Source organism: Chelonia mydas, chromosome 18 (assembly GCF_015237465.2).
Source record: "Chelonia mydas isolate rCheMyd1 chromosome 18, rCheMyd1.pri.v2, whole genome shotgun sequence".
In the NCBI taxonomy this organism is placed as follows: domain Eukaryota; kingdom Metazoa; phylum Chordata; order Testudines; family Cheloniidae; genus Chelonia; species Chelonia mydas.
Window position 1 is genome coordinate 3,110,321 of NC_051258.2, and position 18,786 is coordinate 3,129,106.

The following is an 18,786-nucleotide window of genomic DNA, read 5'->3' on the forward strand; positions in this document are numbered from 1 at the left end:
ATTTAATGTGGATAAATGTAAAGAAATGCACATTGGAAAAAATAACCCCAACTATACATACAATATGATGGGGGCTAATTTAGCTACAACTAATCAGGAAAGAGATCTTGGAGTCATCGTGGATAGTTCTCTGAAGACGTCCATGCAGTGTGCAGCAGCAGTCAAAAATGCAAACAGGATGTTAGGAATCATTAAAATAGGGATAGAGAATAAGACAGAGAATGTCCTATTGCCCTTATATAAATCCATGGTACGCCCACATCTTGAATACTGTGTACAGATGTGGTCTCCTCATCTCAATCCCGCCCCATACTGGCATTAGAATACATTCAGAGAAGGGCAACTAAAATGATTAGGGGTTTGGAGCGGGTCCCATATGAGGAGAGATTAAAGAGGCTAGGACTTTTCAGCTTGGAAAAGAGGAGACTAAGGGGGGATATGATAGAGGTATGTAAAATCATGAGTGGTGTGGAGAAAGTGAATAAAGGAAAATTAAAGTATCAGAAGGGTAGCCATGTTAGTCTGGATCTGTAAAAGCGGCAAAGAGTCCTGTGGCACCTTATAAATTAACAGACGTGTTGGAGCATAAGCTTTTGTGGGTGAATACCCACTTCGTCAGAAGCATGTAGTGGAAATTTCAAGAGGCAGGTATAAAAGAAGGAAAAGTTATTTACTTGTTCCCATAATATAAGAACTAGGGGCCACCAAATGAAATTAATGGGCAGCAGGTTTAAAACAAATAAAAGGAGGTTCTTCTTCACTCAGCACACAGGCAACCTGTGGAACTCCTTGACTGAGGAGGTTGTGAAGGCTAGGACTATAACAGGGTTTAAAAGAGAACTGGATAAATTCACGGAGGTTAAGTCCATTAATGGCTATTAGCCAGGATGAGTAAGGAATGGTGTCCCTAGCCCAGAGGATGGAGATGGATGGCAGGAGAGAGATCACTAGACCATTACCTGTTAGGTTCACTCCCTCTGGAGCACCTGGCATTGGCCACTGTCAGTAGACAGGATACTGGGCTGGATGGACCTTTGGTCTGACCCAGTATGGCCGTTCTTATGCTACCAGTAGCAGTGAATTGTTACCAGTAGCAGTTACTGATACCTAATGTTGTTCTTATTTGCTGACTTGTCCTAATTCCTAAAACTTGTCCTAATTCGCTAAAACTTTACAGTATGAGATGGAAACATAAAGTGTTCGGCTTCCAAATGACCCTGCCTGGGGTACATATGAATCAATTACCTCTTAACAGAGGATTATAAAAAATAGAGTGAGTTCATTTAAACATCATTTATTCTGCAGCTTCATTTACTGTGCCATCCTGACATTGACATTTCTGCCCAAGTGACCTGTGGGTTGGATTAATTTTAGTGGGACGCGGGACATGTGGAGGATAATTTAAACTCTTAATTTTCTTAGGGTTTGCCTTCAATATACTTCTATGTTGGTGCAATCTCTGACCATTACAGTTCATCAACTCAGCAGGCAGTCACAGGCAGCAATGCACTTGTCCTATTGCCTTGACTGACAAAGGTTTCTGATCAAAGGGAGGCTAGATTCCAGCAAGCTCCTGGGGTAATATCTCATTGGAGATGAAGGGGCTTGTTCAGAGAGAGATTTTGATGTCAGTAGGGTAAAGATGATCCAGATGGGTTTGTCTCCATGCAGGTATATTTTAGTCTCTGGCTGGGTAGAAAGGAGAGAGAAGTATTTTGGATTTCCTGTTTCCCTTACTGAGAGTTATCTATGCTCACCTGAATTTTTTCCTGATAGAAGCAGTTCCTATCTATTACAGGGTCAAAATATGGCTGCCATCACACAGAGGTGGAGGTGAGAAGAGGGCCAAGAAGTCCTTTCCCTCCCCCAAACACACCCATTCATGTTGAAGCCATAATGTTGCTGCTGCCTAAATACCCTGATGGCAAACGGGTAGGGGCAGGAGGCACCGCCAGCTATACTTAGCACCCCAAAGGAGCCATGCACTGTGTGGAGTGTATGCTGAACTGGTGAGGGCAACCCTTACTCCCCAGTGCTCCTAGTGGAGAGGATCAGTTCCTCAGGATAGGTGCATCAGCTATTAGCCAAGATAATCAGGGATGCATCCCCATGCTGTGGGTGTCCCTAAACCTCCGACTACCAGATGCTGGGAGTGGATGAAGGGATGGTTCACTCAGTGATTGCCTGTTCTGTTCATGCCCTCTGAAGGACCTGGCACTGGACACTGTCAGAAGGCAGGATACTGGACTAGATGGACTATTGGTCTGACCCACTACAGCAGTTCTAATGTTTAGCAAAAATTACAATAGATTTTTGCTTTTGAGAAGGATGTCACATGAGATAGTATACTGCCTCTATTGAATATTTGAGAATCAAGTTCTACACGCAAGCAATGGCATACGGAAAAACACTAAGGGCTGGATTGAGAGGCAAAATAACAGTCGCAAAAGGCAATTGCCATTAGTGGATTGAATGAAAACAAAGTTTTGAGACCAGGCCAGAAATTCAGTCAGACGGGAAGTCAGATGATCCAACAGAATAAACTTCTGCTCTACAAATAATAAGAAAAAGTTAAATTAAAAATTCCAACTGGGAAATCACAGTAAAAAACAACACTAGAAACACAGATGTCATCGTTCAAACTACTAGCAGGTACTTATACATATTGTCAATGAGCCCTGTTAAAACATCCGTTAGGCAGCCCAGTGACACGCGTCCGCACAGCACCAAAGCTAAGCGAGGCCGTGCGAGGAGGCGCTCAGGGAACCCCACAGCAGCTCAGACGCGGGGTGAGGGGCTACGAGACCTGACGCGGTCAGACACACGGATACGGAGCCTTCGTTCGGAGTGAAGCATCTCGCCGGGCCAAGGCGCCTCAGCCCCGGCCCAGAGGCGCCGCAGGGCCCCGGCCCCGGGATTTCCGGGCCGCCAAGAACCAGCCCCGCGGAGCCCACGCTCGGAGGCGCCGCCTGGGGCGGGGGACAGCAGCCCCCGGCCCCGCCCCTGCAGACACGGGGCCTCCGCCCGCCCCGGCGTTTAACTCCGGCTTCCCCCCTCCCTGATTTCCCTTCAGCCCCAGCCCGAGCCTGCCTCCCGCCGCTGGGCGCCATCCGCCGATTTCCGCCCCCTGTTCGGGCCCCGGCCTCCCCCGGCTCCGCGTCCCCCTTTGCAGCCCGTGTAAAGAGCGGGCTGCGGAGCCCCACGCCGGGAAGGCGCAGATGTTACTGCGCATGCTCCGTGCCCCCTACCGAGCACGTTCCTACAGCCACAGCGTCGGGCACGAGGCAGGCGCGTCCGCGGCGACCCCTCCCACCCCGAGGGCGGAGCACGTGCTACTGCGCACGCGCGTGCCTGGGGCAGGCCCGCCATGTTGCCGGCGGCCGGGTTCCGGTTCCGGGTGAGGCTGGGTCGCTATGGCGGTGCTGGCAGCCAATCCCAACAACCCCGTGGTCTTCTTCGATGTCAGCATCGGCGGCCAGGTGGGGGCTGGGCCACTGCGGCGCCGGGTCCGCGGGAATGGGGGGGGGCTCGGCTCGGCTCGGCTCGGGGGAAGAGGCGGGCGGGGTCCGGGGGCTCGGGCCCAGGGGTTGCGGCGCGGGGTGCGGGGGTCCCGGGGAAGAGGCGGGCGCGGCGGGGTGCGGGCGTCCCGGGGAAGAGACGGGCGCGGCCGGTGCGGGGGCTCGGGCCCAGGGGTTGCAGTGCGGGGGCCCGGGGGAAGAGGCGGGCGCGGCCGGGTGCGGGGGCCCGGGGGAAGAGGCGGGCGCGGCGGGATGCGGGGGCCCGGGGGAAGAGGCGGGCGCGGCCGGGTGCGGGGGCTCGGGCCCAGGGGTTGCAGTGCGGGGGCCCGGGGGAAGAGGCGGGCGCGGCGGGCTGAGGGGGTCCGGGGGAAGAGGCGGCCGCGGCCGGGTGCGGGGGCTCGGGCCCAGCGGTTGCAGTGCGGGCGCGGCCGGGTGCGGGGGCCCGGGGGAAGAGGCGGGCGCGGCCGGGTGCGGGGGCCCGGGGGAAGAGGCGGGCGCGGCCGGGTGCGGGGGCTCGGGCCCAGGGGTTGCAGTGCGGGGGCCCGGGGGAAGAGGCGGGCGCGGCCGGGTGCGGGGGCCCGGGGGAAGAGGCGGGTGCGGGGGCCCGGGGGAAGAGGCGGGCGCGGCCGGGTGCGGGGGCTCGGGCCCAGGGGTTGCAGTGCGGGGGCCCGGGGGAAGAGGCGGGCGCGGCCGGGTGCGGGGGCCCGGGGGAAGAGGCGGCCGCGGCCGGGTGCGGGGGCCCGGGGGAAGAGGCGGGCGCGGCGGGCTGCGGGGGCCCGGGGGAAGAGGCGGCCGCGGCGGGGTCACAGCCTTTAGACGGGCGGCGCCCAGCGCTGATTCTCGCTGTCCCCCCAGGAGATCGGCCGCATGAAGGTGGAGCTGTTCGCTGACGTTGTGCCCAAAACGGCGGAGAATTTCAGGTAACCTGCGGCACTTTGCTCCGACTGAGGCAGCCCAATGCCCTGGGGTCGGTCACGCAGCAACACATGGTAGGACAGCCCCATACGGGACCATCCCTCCCTGTGGTGGGGCGCCCGGCGCAGCTCGGTGCCCCTGGTGTCTGATTGGGAAGGATTTTAGTAGTGGTTGTGCACTGAGTTCTGCCCGTTTGAGGCACATGTGTGAGCTGCCCCATGCAGCAGATTGCACACTCGTAAGCGATCGGTCCTCTTTAAAATGTGCTTTTATCAGCAAGGAAATCATTAACAGCCTTGACAATTAAACTGTCATCACTGGATTTCAGAGCCATCATCCCATTCAGATGAAAGAGGTAATTCACATTTCTCAAAGTTTAGTTTCAGGCTCTCTGCAGACCCAGGCATTAGTTACACTGTATCAGTTACACTCAGGTCATGTTTTAAGATGTCTTTATAATATCCAAGTGTAGAGATTTAAATGAAACTAAATCTTAGACTCTGAAGCCTGGGATACACCTTCTGGACTAAAAGTACCTGCTTGCTAGGCTGCCAGCAGCCAGACCAATGTTACCCCTGGCCATTTTTTTTTCACCTCTAGGAAATCCTACTTTGAGCATTCTTGTTTTCCTGCCCACCACCTGCTTCCATGGAGTCACATTCTGGGGAAGGTGGGAATGGTCACGGGTTTGTCTAACTTCGTCTACTCAGACATGCATAATTTTCTCTGAACTTTTACTTTTAGCTGGTCCCCTAAACGTAAGGGACAGGGTTAAGACTCTTATCCCATGTCAAGTCTCCATATTGGAAATAGCCTAGCAGATGTGGTGGCCTTACTGTCATATCTCCCCATCACCACCCAGGCACCAAATTCTGTGCTATGTCTTTGTGAGATTCAGTCCACAGAGTGAGCAAAACTCAGCTGTACATTCAGACTGGCCAGACTTCTACTAGTTCCTAAGGAAGGAGGCCTGGCCCAAGCTGCTACTCCCACATGCTCAGAAAAGAGGAGCAAGTCAACCATTCTTGCTTGGGAGATGTGTGCATGACTCAGAAACCTAGCAGCCCACTCTGTTCATGTTTGCCCCTTCCTCCCATAGCACCTCAGCACACAAGAGAGATGGCAACTTACTGACTTGGCCCCTGCTTGCTTACCTCTGGCTGGAGGGTGTCTTGCACACCAGACAGCCCAGTCCCTCAAGATGAGCAAGTGTATCCTCATCCATCACAGACCTCCACAAAGTGCTGCCAAGTTCCACTTCACCTGCCTCTTACAAGTCCCAGTATCTGTCCGGTCCTGTCCCTCTCCCAGCTGCAGAAACAAACCTGAGGAGCTGAAAGTTACTAACAGCTCTTGATGGCACCTGCTTCTAGAGACAGTGTCATTTATTCCTTCTAATAATGGACATCCCTGCTATTCCTCTTCTGTGACATATTCAGTGGGTAATAATTTGTGTCCTTGATTTTCAAATAACTTTTCAAAGTGACTCACTAACTGGTGTGTTTGTTGTTTTTTCTTTTCAGGCAATTTTGTACAGGTGAATTCAGGTATGTAGGGTCAATTTCTGCCTCCGCTTAAGCAGTAAGTTCCCACAAGCAGGAAGAGTTATGGACAGATAGTAGGGATTAGATGTACTTATTCTTTACCTCCTCCTTGTTACCTACATGAATGCAAAATAAAGACTCTTGGAAAACACTCAGTTGACGTCAAAAATATTTTTGCTGTTTGTCGGACTGAATTGGCTACAAACTGCAATATTGCCAAACAAGCTGCCCTCACAAGCAGTGTAAGAGGGAAACATGTCAAGGCAGCACATAGGAGTTGATCTCCTCAGCTTGGAGCTCTTGGGACTAAAAACTCCTGGGGGGTTTCGTGCTGTGAGGTGCAGTGACTCCCAATGCCCTTTCTTTTTCTTTCATTGTAGGAAAGATGGTGTCCCAATAGGTTACAAAGGGAGCACTTTCCACAGGTAAATATTTTTCCTTCTAATGCTTAAAACAGCTTGGTGAACTACAGGCATTCTGGAGCCCTCTTTTTAAGGACATCCTTGAACTAAGAGGCATGCTGTACACATTAAAAAATAGTAGCTCTGAATTTGTTTTCCTTCTGTAACCTCTGCCTTGCACCTATAGTTTGCGGGACTCTGTCCACTGTAGTTCTTGCTAGCCCTTCTGTTGTACTTACAGAGAGAAACCACTGCCTCCTAGGTGCCTTTGACCCCATAGACAGGCAGTACCTCTCCTTTCTCTGCCTCTCTTGAGATCAGGGTTCAATTCCCTTTGAGTACATCATCAGATCTAACGGCCAAGGGCCACAATTCGTTTTATCTTAAACAGTGGGAATTATATACTGGAATTATATACATTATTACAGAATGTATGTGTTTGCAAATCATGATGCATTTTCATTGTTGTGGGGAGTATCTCTATTTTTCACTAACATATTAAGCTTCTCAAGAAGTTTTTTCAGAAAGAAGTAACTATTTTTTTTTTATTACTTCTTTAGAGTCATTAAGGATTTCATGATACAGGGAGGTGACTTTGTAAACGTAGGTACTCTGTGTTCTTTTCCTGTCTTAAAGGATGTGTGGTGTGTTGCTCTTTCCTGGGTAGACATTCATCTGTTTTCTATTCACTATTTCTCTCATGAGAAGATATTACTTGAGAAGCTTCGCTGGTGTTTTCCTACTCTCTGCACTGGAATAAATTGGAACGTGCTAGGAAACAGATATCTGGGGACTGGGCAAAATGTTTTCTCTGCAGCAACTGGAACAGCATTAGCTAAATTGTCATGTATTTCTGACATGCAAAAATTCCCTTTCCTTGGGTGAGAAGTGCTGGGCTCTTCTGCTGCAATGACTGTCCTCTGCAAAGTGGGATTTCCAAGGCCTGCTGGAGGTGCCTCTAACCATGAGACAGTTCATTCCACACAACATCAATGTTCTCCATCATCTTTTCTGGAGAATGTTTGGTCTGCCAGTTGAGGGTTGGATTTGACGTTCATGTTTTCAAAAGAAAGTGTAATTTTCTGCACTACCAGATTAACCAGTGTTTCATAAACTGCATCTCACACTAGTGAAGAAAAATGATAATTGGCTGTGTGGAGAGAACGTTTGTATTTAGAGGAAACGGAGCTTCTACGAAGGGTGACTAAGTTTGATGGGTTTTCCCCTACTGAACTATCTCAGAATTAAAAGGTAATTTCTGCTTGAAATTTGTAGGCCTCAGGCTTTGATAAGAGGAGAATATTTTTTTGAGTTTGAGGTTCATTGAGCTATTTGGGAGTTGGGAAAATTGCTATTTTTTTCAGTTTGAATTATGAGTTGGGAAAATGAATAAAAGCTGGCTGATCAAAACCAATCAAATAAAAATGGTTATGCTTTGGTTCTTCATGATAGCTCTCACAAAACTGGCCACAGGAAGCTTGGTTTAGCTACCTATGTTTATTTAAAGTCAGGTTCTTTATTCATGAGTGCTCTTCTAAACCCCACAGGGACATTTGACAACTTCCAGTAGAAGCTTAGCAAAAATTACAAGCTCCATTGACACTTGTAACTTATTGCTACTGCTAATTATGAGAGAAAAAATTGTTTATTACAGTAGAGCCGGGAACCAACTGAGAGCAGTTGTGCTGGGCATTGGACTTAGAGCAGTAGCCAGCCCCTCCCTTGAAGAACTTGCAGTCTAACCAGATAAGACTAACAGTGGCAGGGTAGAACGTACAGAGCAGAATAAACAGTGACAGCGGCAAACTTCATGTTAGTGCCACTGTGCTTTTTCTTAGTGTTTGGTGTGATTTAGTGAGGGAGGGTCTAAGCTAAACAGAAAACAAGGAGAGGGGGAGAGAGGAGGGGGTTGGGGCAAACACCAGTCAGCACAGGGGAAGAGAATGTCCAGTCAGCTGGGGAAAAAATAAATCATCAGTGTCTAGAAGCCCCTACTTACACTGCTTCTGAAGCTGCTCTGCCAGTTTTGGCCTCAGGCAGGTTTGTTCTGACTCACTCTTTCTTTCCCTAAGCCTAAAGCCACATGGCTGAAGGCAAAGGGTATGCCACAGGAGTCCTAGAGCCCCCAGAGCCCTGCACAGTTCTGGATCTGGAGGGTCCTGAGGAAGCAGTAGCCCTCCTGCACTCTCAAATAATAATACTTGTAGGAATCACCTGTTAGATATCATGGAAGTAGGGTTGTCAAGTGGTTAAAAAAATTAATCACGCAATGTTAGACAATAATAGAATACAATTTATTTAAGTATTTTTGAGTAGCAGCCGTGTTAGTCTGTATTCGCAAAAAGAAAAGAAGTACTTGTGGTGATGCATCCGATGAAGTGAGCTGTAGCTCACGAAAGCTTATGCTCAAATAAATTGGTTAGTCTCTAAGGTGCCACAAGTACTCCTTTTCTTTTTGCAATTTATTTAAATATTTTTTGATATTTTCTACATTTTCAAATATATTGATTTCAATTACAACACAGAATACAAAGTGTACAGTGCTCACTTTCTATTATTATTTTTATTACAAATATTTGCACTGTAAAAACAAAAGAAATAGTATTTTTCAATACACCCAATACAAGTACTGTAGTGCAATATCTTTATCATGTAAGTTGAACTTACAAAGATAGAATTATGTACAAAAATAACTGCACTCAAAAATAAAACAGAGCCTACAAGTCCACTCAGTCCTACTTCTTGTTCAGCCAATCACTCAAACAAGTTTGATTACATTTGCAGGAGATAATGCTGCCCATTTCTTGTTTACAATATACCTGAAAGTAAGAAGACATTTGCATGGCGCTGTTGTAGCCGGCACTGCAAGATATTTACATGCCAGATGCGCTAAAGATTCATATGTCCCTTCATGCTTCAACTACCATTCCAGAGAACGTGCATCCATGGTGATGACGGGTTCTGCTCGATAACGATCCAGAGTAGTGGGGACCAATGCATGTACATTTTCATTGTCTGAGTCAGATGCCACTAGCAGAAAGTTTGGGGGGTTTTTTGTTTGTTTGTTTTTTGGTGGTTCCGGTTCTGTAGTTTCTGCCTCGGAGTGTTGCCCTTTTAACTCTTCTGAAAGCATGCCCCACACCTCGTCCCTCTCAGATTTTGGAAGGCACTTCAGATTCTTAAACCTTGGGTCAAGTGCTGTAGCTATCTTTAGAAATCTCACATTGGTACCTTCTTTTCATTTTGTCAAATCTACAGTGAAAGTGTTCTTAAAACGAACAACATGTGGTAGGTCATCATCCGAGACTGCCATAACATGAAATATATGGCAGCATGCGGGTAAAACAGAGCAGGGGACATACAATTTTCTCCCAAGAAGTTTAGTCACAAATTTAATTAAGGCTTTTTTTAAAAAAAAATGAGCATCATCGTCATGGAAGCTTGTCCTCTGGCAGGGTGGCCAAAGCATGAAGGGCATACAAATGTTTAGCATATCTGGCACGTAAATACCTTGTAATGCCAGCTACAAGAGTGCCATCCGAATGCCTGTTCTCACGTTCAGGTGACGTAAATAAGAAGCAGGCAGCATTATCTCCCGTAAATGTAAACAAACTTGTTTGTCTTAGTGACTGGCTGAATAGGAAGTAGGACTGAGTGGACTTGTAGGCTGTAAAGTTTTACGTTATTTTGTTTTTGAGTGCAGTCGTGTAACAAAAAAAAAATCTACATTTGTAAGTTGTACTTTCATGCTGAAGAGATTGCACTACAGAACTTGTACAAGGTGAATTGAAAAATACTATTTTTTATCATTTTTACAGTGCCATCCAAAACTATTTAATAAATTTCAGTTGGTATTCTATTGTTTAACAGTGCAGTTAATCATGATTAATTTTTTATATTGCGATTAATTTTTTTGAGTTAATTGCGTGAGTTAACTGCGATTAATCGACAACCCTACATGGAAGTTCTAAACTCCTTTGTAACAGTGCAAGCTTCTAATTTGCAGAAGTGACATACTGTGCTGGTATAATTTATAAATTGTTTTGAGGCCTGAATGCTGGCAGTTAGGGTGAGTAAAAGCTGCCCTAGTATGGCTGGAACTTCAGCAAAGTTATAATCTCTGCTTCCCATAAGTGTGTCATCTGAGGCCTCACAGACAGACATCCGTTGGAAAAGCCAACAGAGGGGATCATTTCCCTGTTCTTAAAACAGTTGAGGCTAGCCCTCAACCCTGAGCCTTCCTCCAACCCCCCCCCCCCCCCATGCTTACCCTTCATCATCACCACCTCTGCCTCATTTGTCACCTGTGACACTTTTAAACTTCACACCCACGCCTTCCCTTCTCTCCTCCCTTCTGTTTCCTCCAGAATGTCTGCTGTGTCTAAAATGATCCACTCACTACCATCCATGACCTCTTGTCTCCTGGCTCGGAGACCTGGACTCCACCCCCCACTTGACACCATCTGTCCTTGCTCTCCTGTAGTTTCATATGGCAATGGGAGCAAGTTTCTGGCTAATATGAGGAAGGCAGACGAGGTAGCAAGGGCTGAATCATAGTTGCTGTTAGAACACTGACTCCTGGTTTCCTTACTCTAAAATGTTCAGATGTTTTCAGTTCTAACATTCTTGTTAACAATGGTTTTCAAATGGAAATATGTTCTGAACTGGATCTCTGATTTAACAAAGCAGTTTGTCTCGGAATTTTAAATGCATGCTACAGACTGCACTTCTATCGAGGTGAGATTAAACGCCTGCCTTCCTCCTCTTTATACAGGGAGATGGTACTGGAGTAGCTAGTATATACCGGGGTCCCTTTGCAGATGAAAACTTCAAACTCAGACATTCTGCTCCTGGGCTGTTGTCTATGGTAAGTATAAGAAGACAAAGTAGTAGGACTAAAATAGCTCTGTGCTCCTTGTGGAGATTCTTAGCTTATCTCCTGGCTTGCAGAAGTCTCCTACTTTGGATAGAATGTCTGAAAAATCCTCATTTAGGGCCAGATTCTGCTACTCATAGTCATGTTGAACAGTATTTTACTCTGTGAGTAGCTCCCAATGACTTCAGTGGAACCATTAATGGCATAAGGTGCTAATGAACATGACTCAAGGTAGCAGTCCAGTCAATAATTTACCCTTCTCTATTAGAATTGTTGGGGTAGGTTTAATTTGCTCTGCTTTTAGAATTATTGGTCTCTCATATTTTTGCACTCCAGTAAGTCTTTCTTCTCTACCTGCTAATCGTTATTAAACACCACCCAACTAATGTTGAGTCAAGAAATTGAATAGCAATAGAAATAGTGTTTGAATCTTGTATAATATATGCTCCGTGCTTCATTTTATAGAAACACAGCCACCATCATGTGCTATGTAGGTTGGAACATACAAAAGGCCATGCTGGACCAGACAAATGGTCTATCTAGTGCAGTATGTTTTCACTAACTAGCTATTTCAGAGGATGGTACCCCCATAATGGGCAGTTGTGCTGGAACATGACTGGGCAGAACCCCAGATATCCTGTGATTCTGAAGCTGCAGAATTTGTTACAGAATTCTCCTTTCTCAGTGTTAATTTAAGTAACCTGTTTCTGGGCCACCTCCTGGCTGCAAAGAGAACCTTGAAAACATGAACCAAGTATAACTGATGCAGTGATGTCTTCCTGAGACAGCCTGAAAAGACAGCTTTGAGAGGTGTGGGAACTGTACCACACCTTTCAGAGCGTGTTAACTCTGAAACCTGTAGAGGACTAAATAAATTTCATCATTAACTGTTTCACTGCTGATCATTTTAGCAGAGACATCCAGCTAACCTGTTTATCCTAAGCATCCTTCCTAACTGCAGAAATCCATAACTTTCCCCTACACAGATCCCTAAATTTTCAGCTTCACCTGTGACAATTTCTATGATGCAGTAAGTGTCATCAATACAAAAGATGCACCCTTCTCCCAAAAGCACAGTGTGATGTTATGGATCTCAACACGGTATTATTTTGGCCCCAAAGCTCTTTCAGAGCTACAGAAGAATCTCTGTGATTCAGCTGGCTGCACACACTCACAGATAAGAACATAAGAATGGCCACACTGGGTCATACCAAAGGTCCATCAAGCCCAGTCTCCTGTCTTTTGACAGTGGCCAATGCCAGGTGCCCCAGAGGGAATGAACAGAACAGGTAATCATCAAGTGATCCATCCCCTGTCGCCCACTCCCAGCTTCTGGCAAACAGAGGATAGGGACACCATTCCTGCCCATCCTGGCTAATAGCCATTGATGGACCTATCCTCCATGGATTTATCTAGTTCTTTTTTGAACCCTGTTATAGCTTGGCCTTCAGTACATCCCCTGGCAATGAGTTCCACAGGTTGACTGTGCATTGTGTGAAGAAATACTTCCTTTTGTTTGTTTTAAACCTGCTGCCTATTAATTTCATTTGGTGGCCCCTAGTTCTTGTGTTATGAGAAGGAGTAAATAACACTTCCTTATGTACTTTCTCCACACCAGTCATGATTTTATAGACCTTTATCATATCCCCCCTTAGTCATCTCTTTTCCAAGCTGAAAAGTCCCAGACTTATTACTCTCTCCTCATACGGCAGCTGTTCCATATCCCTAATCATTTTTGTTGCCCATTTCTGAACCTTTTCCATGTCCAATAAATCTTTTTTGAGATGGGGTAACCACATCTGCATGCAGTATTCAAGATGTGGACATACCATGGATTTATATATAGGCAATATGATGTTTTCTGTCTTATTATCTATCCCTTTCTTAATAATTCCCAACATTCGGTTCGCTTTTTTGACTGCCGCTGCACATTGAGTGGATGTTTTCAGAGAACTATCCACAGATGGGATTCAGATGATCTGTTATTGCTCAGCAAGGGCTCTGAGGCCACAGTCCCCATCATAGCACATGGCACTTCTTGCTTTTTAATTTGCTCCACATATTGTGGAGCTAATATTAACTTTAGAATATAGTCCAGGAGTGACAGCTCGCTCTTGTTTCAGGTGCCTCTGTCTTCTGACTGCCTCTGGCTTGAGATGTTCTATTCCCTAACTTTTTTGTGTGTTTTGTTTTTGCATTTTCAATCAGGCAAACAGTGGTCCAAGTACAAACGGGTGTCAGTTCTTCTTCACCTGTTCCAAATGTGACTGGCTGGATGGGAAGCATGTTGTGTTTGGTGAGTAGCTGCAGCACAGAGTGATATCCTGGTCGTATACCCCCTCTGTTTCAACCACATGGGTAAGATTAATGGGAAACAACAACAAAAACCAAGTGGAGTAAGAGCTTCTATGGAAATCTGCATCGAAACCTACTGCTATTGTGAAAGCAGTAATAAATCAGCTAGTTAATGATGACTTGGTTGAGGGAAGGATGGGGAGAACTGATGCTTATTTTATGTGTCATGGTGAAATAGCAGTGACACCAGAGTTTGCATGCCGTAATTTTACAAAAGCACACATTTTATGTCATAGACTGTAAGATCTTAAGGGTAGGGTCTGTCATCTTATTACTGAACTAATGTATAATATTGGCATGATGGGGCCCTGCTCCTTATTGGGTCCTCCAGGATATTTCATGATAGCCATTTTTCCTGTTCACAAACAACACAAACTGCATCTCCATCAGTAGGATTATGTCTAATAATACACTGGAGAGGGCTGTGACTCAGTTTGTATTTCCATGCACGCCCTACCTGCTGGGAAGATGCACGGTGCCTGTCCTGAAGATATAGACACCAGCCCCATGTCTGGGAAGGTTGTAGTTGTATTATTTATGAGCCCTTTATCAGATATATAACAAACCCACAGGTGTCCTGTAGTTATAAATGGGTGAGAGACTTCGCTGGGGCAAAGAATGGTGTATGGAGAGGTAGCCAAGTCCAGAGCAAAGGAATCACAGGGGTCTGAGAAATTAGAGTAAAGTATCCTCTGTACTTGACAATCTGGGACTACAGAAAAGGTGAATAAGTGCAGTATAAAACTGCTACTGATAAGTGTTCTTTTTCCCTTACAGGTAAAATCGTTGATGGGCTCCTTGTCATGAGAAAAATTGAAGTAAGTTTTTAGTTCTCCATCCTGTTCATGAATGCGCAAGCCAGATAGTCACATGCGGCAGTAATCAGGGCTTCATGTTCCCTCCCTGTCCATGTGCAGGATAATGATTTAACAATAGTGCCAGGGAGCTCCTTGCAGGGGCTGTGCCCTCTGCAGTGAGGGAGTCCATCATGTAGATTTACCTTAGTAAGACACAGGGAGTTTTGTGCTGTGCAGTTGGAGTAGCCAGTTAGTGACTGGGAAGCTTGTTCAGATGGGTTTGATTGTGGTGCATAGAATCCTTTCTGGAAACCTGTTTGATTTACAAGTTGAGAACAGGAATGTAGTGGTTCTGTGATATTGCATGGTAATGTGAAGGGGATGATAAATTCCCTGAGTTCTTCAGTTGAAATCTAATCAACACCTTCTAATAATCAATATTAAACAAGGTTTCCAAAGGGTTTCCAGGTGCTGCAGATACACACATCTATGTGTTGACCAGTGAGTTCCATATTTAGAATGGTGTGTGGCTGATAAACACCCAGGGCCTGTTTAATATACTCTTGTAAAGTGTTGGCGTACCACTGCGACGGATAGCTGAATAGACAGAGCCCCCCCTGGCATTCTGCTTTCTGACTGGGTGCTTGAGTGCAAACAGTGGATCCCAGAGCTGAGCCAGGAATAGTGTGTGAATGCTAGGAATATAGAGAATCAAAAGGGGGAAAGACATTACAGAGCTGACAACAGCTCCACTTAAAGCCTCATGTTGACCTTCACTGAAAAGGTCTCATGCTGGGAATCATACAGCACAATTCCTTTATTGCTAGCTCTGTTTTAAGAAAACCACCGTATAGGTGATTTTTGTTAAAATTTTCTGTTAGATATACAGAAAGTGTAAACTTTCCCTGATCAGCTTGTCTGACTGCTGTAAATTGGAGGTGTAGCCAACACAGAAGAGACCAAAACTGACACATAGCTTAGAGTCATTATAAGCATGGCTGGAGACCAGAAGGAGAATTCCTCTTGCCGCGTTTCCCACCAGAAGTACTTTTATAAACAAAAGGAGAATAACTGTGTACCTCTTTTGTAGGATGCCCAAACACTACTGTGATGGGCAGAGTAGAAAGGAATTAAGTGACACACACGAAGAGCATTGGCCCAAGTCCAGAATGATGTGTGATTCTGAGGTTACTGAATAGCTCCCCCTTCTGTACAAACGTGGGGTTGCTTTTCTCTTTGATACTGTAATTAGTGTCATTTTAAAGACCTAAAGCCAAAGAAATAGCAAGTGACATGATACATATTGCATCTCACTGGAAGCTACCTGTATCACTTTGCCACTCGCTTTGTTCCCCATTTGTGAGGTCAGAGTCTCTCCCATGTCTCACAGCTCTGTAGTAAAGAGGCAGTTAGCTGGCTCTAGGAAAGGGTCCAAGGACATTGCTGCAAAAGAGAAGAGGAAATGAAAGAGCAGCGGTCATGAGTCAGACATAGTCCAAGGGCAGTTCCTCCCTATTCGTGAGGCTCAGTTAGCATAAGTCTCTTATCCGGCCTCTCAAAATAGCTTGTGACTCCCACTAACTTGCTGTGTATTTATACCTTGTAACAGTGTGGATTTTTTGTCCCCCCAGAATGTACCTACTGGTCCAAATAACAAACCCAAACTGCCAGTGGTCATCTCACAGTGCGGTGAAATGTAGAGCAATGAATGCAGAAATCTCGGTAGGTCTGTCAGTCTTCATCAGTGTGGCTGAGAAACTATCTGATAAGAGATTATTGTGATCGAAATCCACCTTTCACTGCCTTGAAGTTCACAATTTGCGGTTCTGCCAGCTTGCAAAGAGTGAAGAGTTTCATAGTCTGTGGGAGATGCAAGTAAATCTTAAAGCCCAAGAAAGTACCTGCTGGAAGAATAGAGGATTCTGTATTTCCTAATTCAGGGCAGCTTTGGCATTGTCTCTCCTGGGGCCGTATGTGTCATGAAGCTGAAGCACTTACTGTCAGGATGGGGAGGGCTCTTGTCCTGAAAGTGAGGTTGCTGACACGTGGTACATCCTCTCTCCTGACGACAGAAGGTGCCATTCTCCTGATCCATGGTCAAGTGTTTCTAGCATTTACTATGCTCCTGGCCACCTTGGTTTGCTCACATAGTCGTTGGTACTTAAGGTCATAGACTGCGCCAGAGACCTTATATTAAAGTATAATGCTGTCTTCCCCACTCATCCAGCTACTTCATCCCAGACAAAAAGCATTTCAACATGTGTGCGCAGATTACAGCATGTCAATCTACAACTTGATTTTAAAATAGAATTTCCCAGACATCTGTTTTTGATAGCCTTTTAGCCACTGACTTTCAGATTTTAACAAGCAGATAGTGGCATGGAAGCACTGCATATGATTCCTCTCCACTCATATCATCTGCAAGATGAACAGAACTGCTTTTTGAAAACAAGCTAAGCCCAAATCATTCCCAAAATGCCTGCATAGATACCTGCCACAAGGAAGGGTTTAGATCCACAGTGCTTTGCAGACATTTAGGACCCAATCCTGTAAGATGCTGAGCGCCCTCTGCCCCTTAGAGAAGGCATTCAGTGCTTTGCAGGATTGGGTCCTCAATAAATGACGCCTCCAGCTGTGTAGGTAAGTAATATCACCATTCTGTGCTGCTTCCTCTCCCCAGTTCGCAGTTCCTGTTAGCTGGGTAGTTCTGTTAAGATGATGAACAGTGAAATCATTAATAATGCTGACACTGAAATTGCCATCTTTAGGTTTCAGCTCCCCCACTGGGCTGATGCGTGGAGCACGCTTCACTGAGAGGCAGGTGTTAAGTTGCTTACAGACTTGGGCAGGCGTTTACACTCTGCTCATAGTTTTCAAAGCTTCTTTTGCAGCTGTGGTGGCTGGGAGCATAATTTTTAAATGGAAGCTGAGATTCTGCTGCAGATTCCATGGCCACAGAATTGTGCCATTCCCATGTCCCTGACAAGGACTAGCTGAGATACAGCTACAGACACTGTGGCTCAGCTGAGTATCCCTGCTCAGCGATGTAACCCAGACCATGAGTTGGGGCTAAGAGTGCCGAATTTCTTAGCTGTTTCTATTCCATCCCTTCAGCTGTTCTTCTTGGGGATCAGTCAGAGGATTCTGTGACATGGCTATTACTATTACTGATCTTCTTTCTCCTCCCACTTCCAGGTAGTCATTGGTCCCTCGTTGCCTTTTCCTGCAGGCCATATCTGTGCTGCTGGCACTTCTACAGACGTTTCTGATATTCAGGATGTACAATTTTTTTTAAAAACAAATTTTCCAGTGTAAATAAAGCATTTTGTTAAATGTCTTTGCAGTGGTGTTCAGTTAGAATATTTCAGGCTGGATTCTTGGACAGGTACTTTTTGGGTTTTTTTGCAGGTCAGTGTACTTTGAGTAAATAAAAGGTAACCAAATATTGAATTATCTGTTTTTTGTTTATTTTGCTGGGTAATTTTGTATGTTAATTTTTCCATAACCACAATTTCATTTTTTTTTAACAAGTTCTCTATGGTCAGGCTATTTTCCTTTTTCCAGTGAGAAGCTAACAACAGCCAAGAGCTATTAGCAGAAGAAGAGATTCATTAATTTCCTTTTATGTGACCCTTTCCACTAGGAAGCGCCAGGAGGATTACAAGGGATCATTTGGTAATAAATATCCAGCAATTTGTGGTAGTTGGTTACAGCTTGCATCCCAATACCCTCAAATGACCAGACATGGCCACCATATAAGCATAACTCCTCTTTCACCACAATTTCTTCAACATTTATCCCCATTAAATCTCTCTATTTTTTCCATCTGACTGGCGTGAGGTATCATTGAAATAATATCTTAAAGACATTTTATTTTTTTGTGCTACACACTGAGGTTGCTGGTCCCCTTTCCACATCAAATCACATACCTCTGGGGTAAATTGGCTATCAATATCCTTTTCCCAGTGTGTCATAGGGACGCTTATTTGTTAGGAAAGCTGTCTGCAAAAATTGATAAATGTTATAATTTTTTTTCTTCCTAATTGACTGGATGCCATTGCTTCTATGAAAATTAGCTTTCTGTATAAACTAGGTTGTCTAGAAAGTTGAGAAACACAACGCCTGATTTGAAAGTATTGGTACCAGGGGAGAGTGGGCCAGTTAAAATTAATTTTGATTCTTAAATAAGTTAGAAGTTTCTTTACTGAATAGCTGGTCAACTGTGTGTATTCCTTGGCTCTTCCAGTCTTTGAAGCTCTCTAGTTTGCAGTTTTGGGTTAAAGTCTGGATTATTTGCAGTGGTGAGGAAAGAGTTTATCTTCTCTCTAGTGCTATCCCAAGCCCATAGAGTAGCCTTCACTAAAGGATGTGTGTAAATTT

At 45.5% G+C, this 18,786-nt stretch overlaps 1 protein-coding gene and 1 long non-coding RNA gene across 3 annotated transcripts; one reads left to right on the top strand and one right to left on the bottom strand.

Annotated features, from left to right (window-relative positions):
- Positions 1-1,278: 1,278 nt before the first annotated feature.
- Positions 1,279-3,356, bottom strand: LOC122463248. Its single transcript, XR_006286427.1, has 2 exons — positions 3,249-3,356; positions 1,279-2,551 (listed from the first exon to the last, which is right to left on the bottom strand). It is a non-coding gene; the product is annotated as an uncharacterized LOC122463248 (long non-coding RNA).
- PPIH (peptidylprolyl isomerase H) lies at positions 3,326-17,743 on the top strand. 2 transcript variants are annotated; one of them, XM_037881149.2, is made up of 10 exons: positions 3,327-3,479; positions 4,374-4,438; positions 5,957-5,980; positions 6,358-6,402; positions 6,939-6,981; positions 11,153-11,245; positions 13,463-13,550; positions 14,387-14,427; positions 16,038-16,128; positions 17,602-17,743. In XM_037881149.2, exons 1-9 carry the CDS (start codon positions 3,414-3,416, stop codon positions 16,104-16,106), a joined length of 534 nt encoding a protein of 177 aa, XP_037737077.1. In that variant the 5' UTR covers positions 3,327-3,413; the 3' UTR covers positions 16,107-16,128; positions 17,602-17,743. The 2 variants fall into 2 exon arrangements, with proteins under 2 accessions (XP_043387584.1, XP_037737077.1); XM_043531649.1 differs by lacking the exon at positions 16,038-16,128 and having other exon boundaries at positions 3,326-3,479.
- The last annotated feature ends 1,043 nt before the right edge of the window (positions 17,744-18,786 follow it).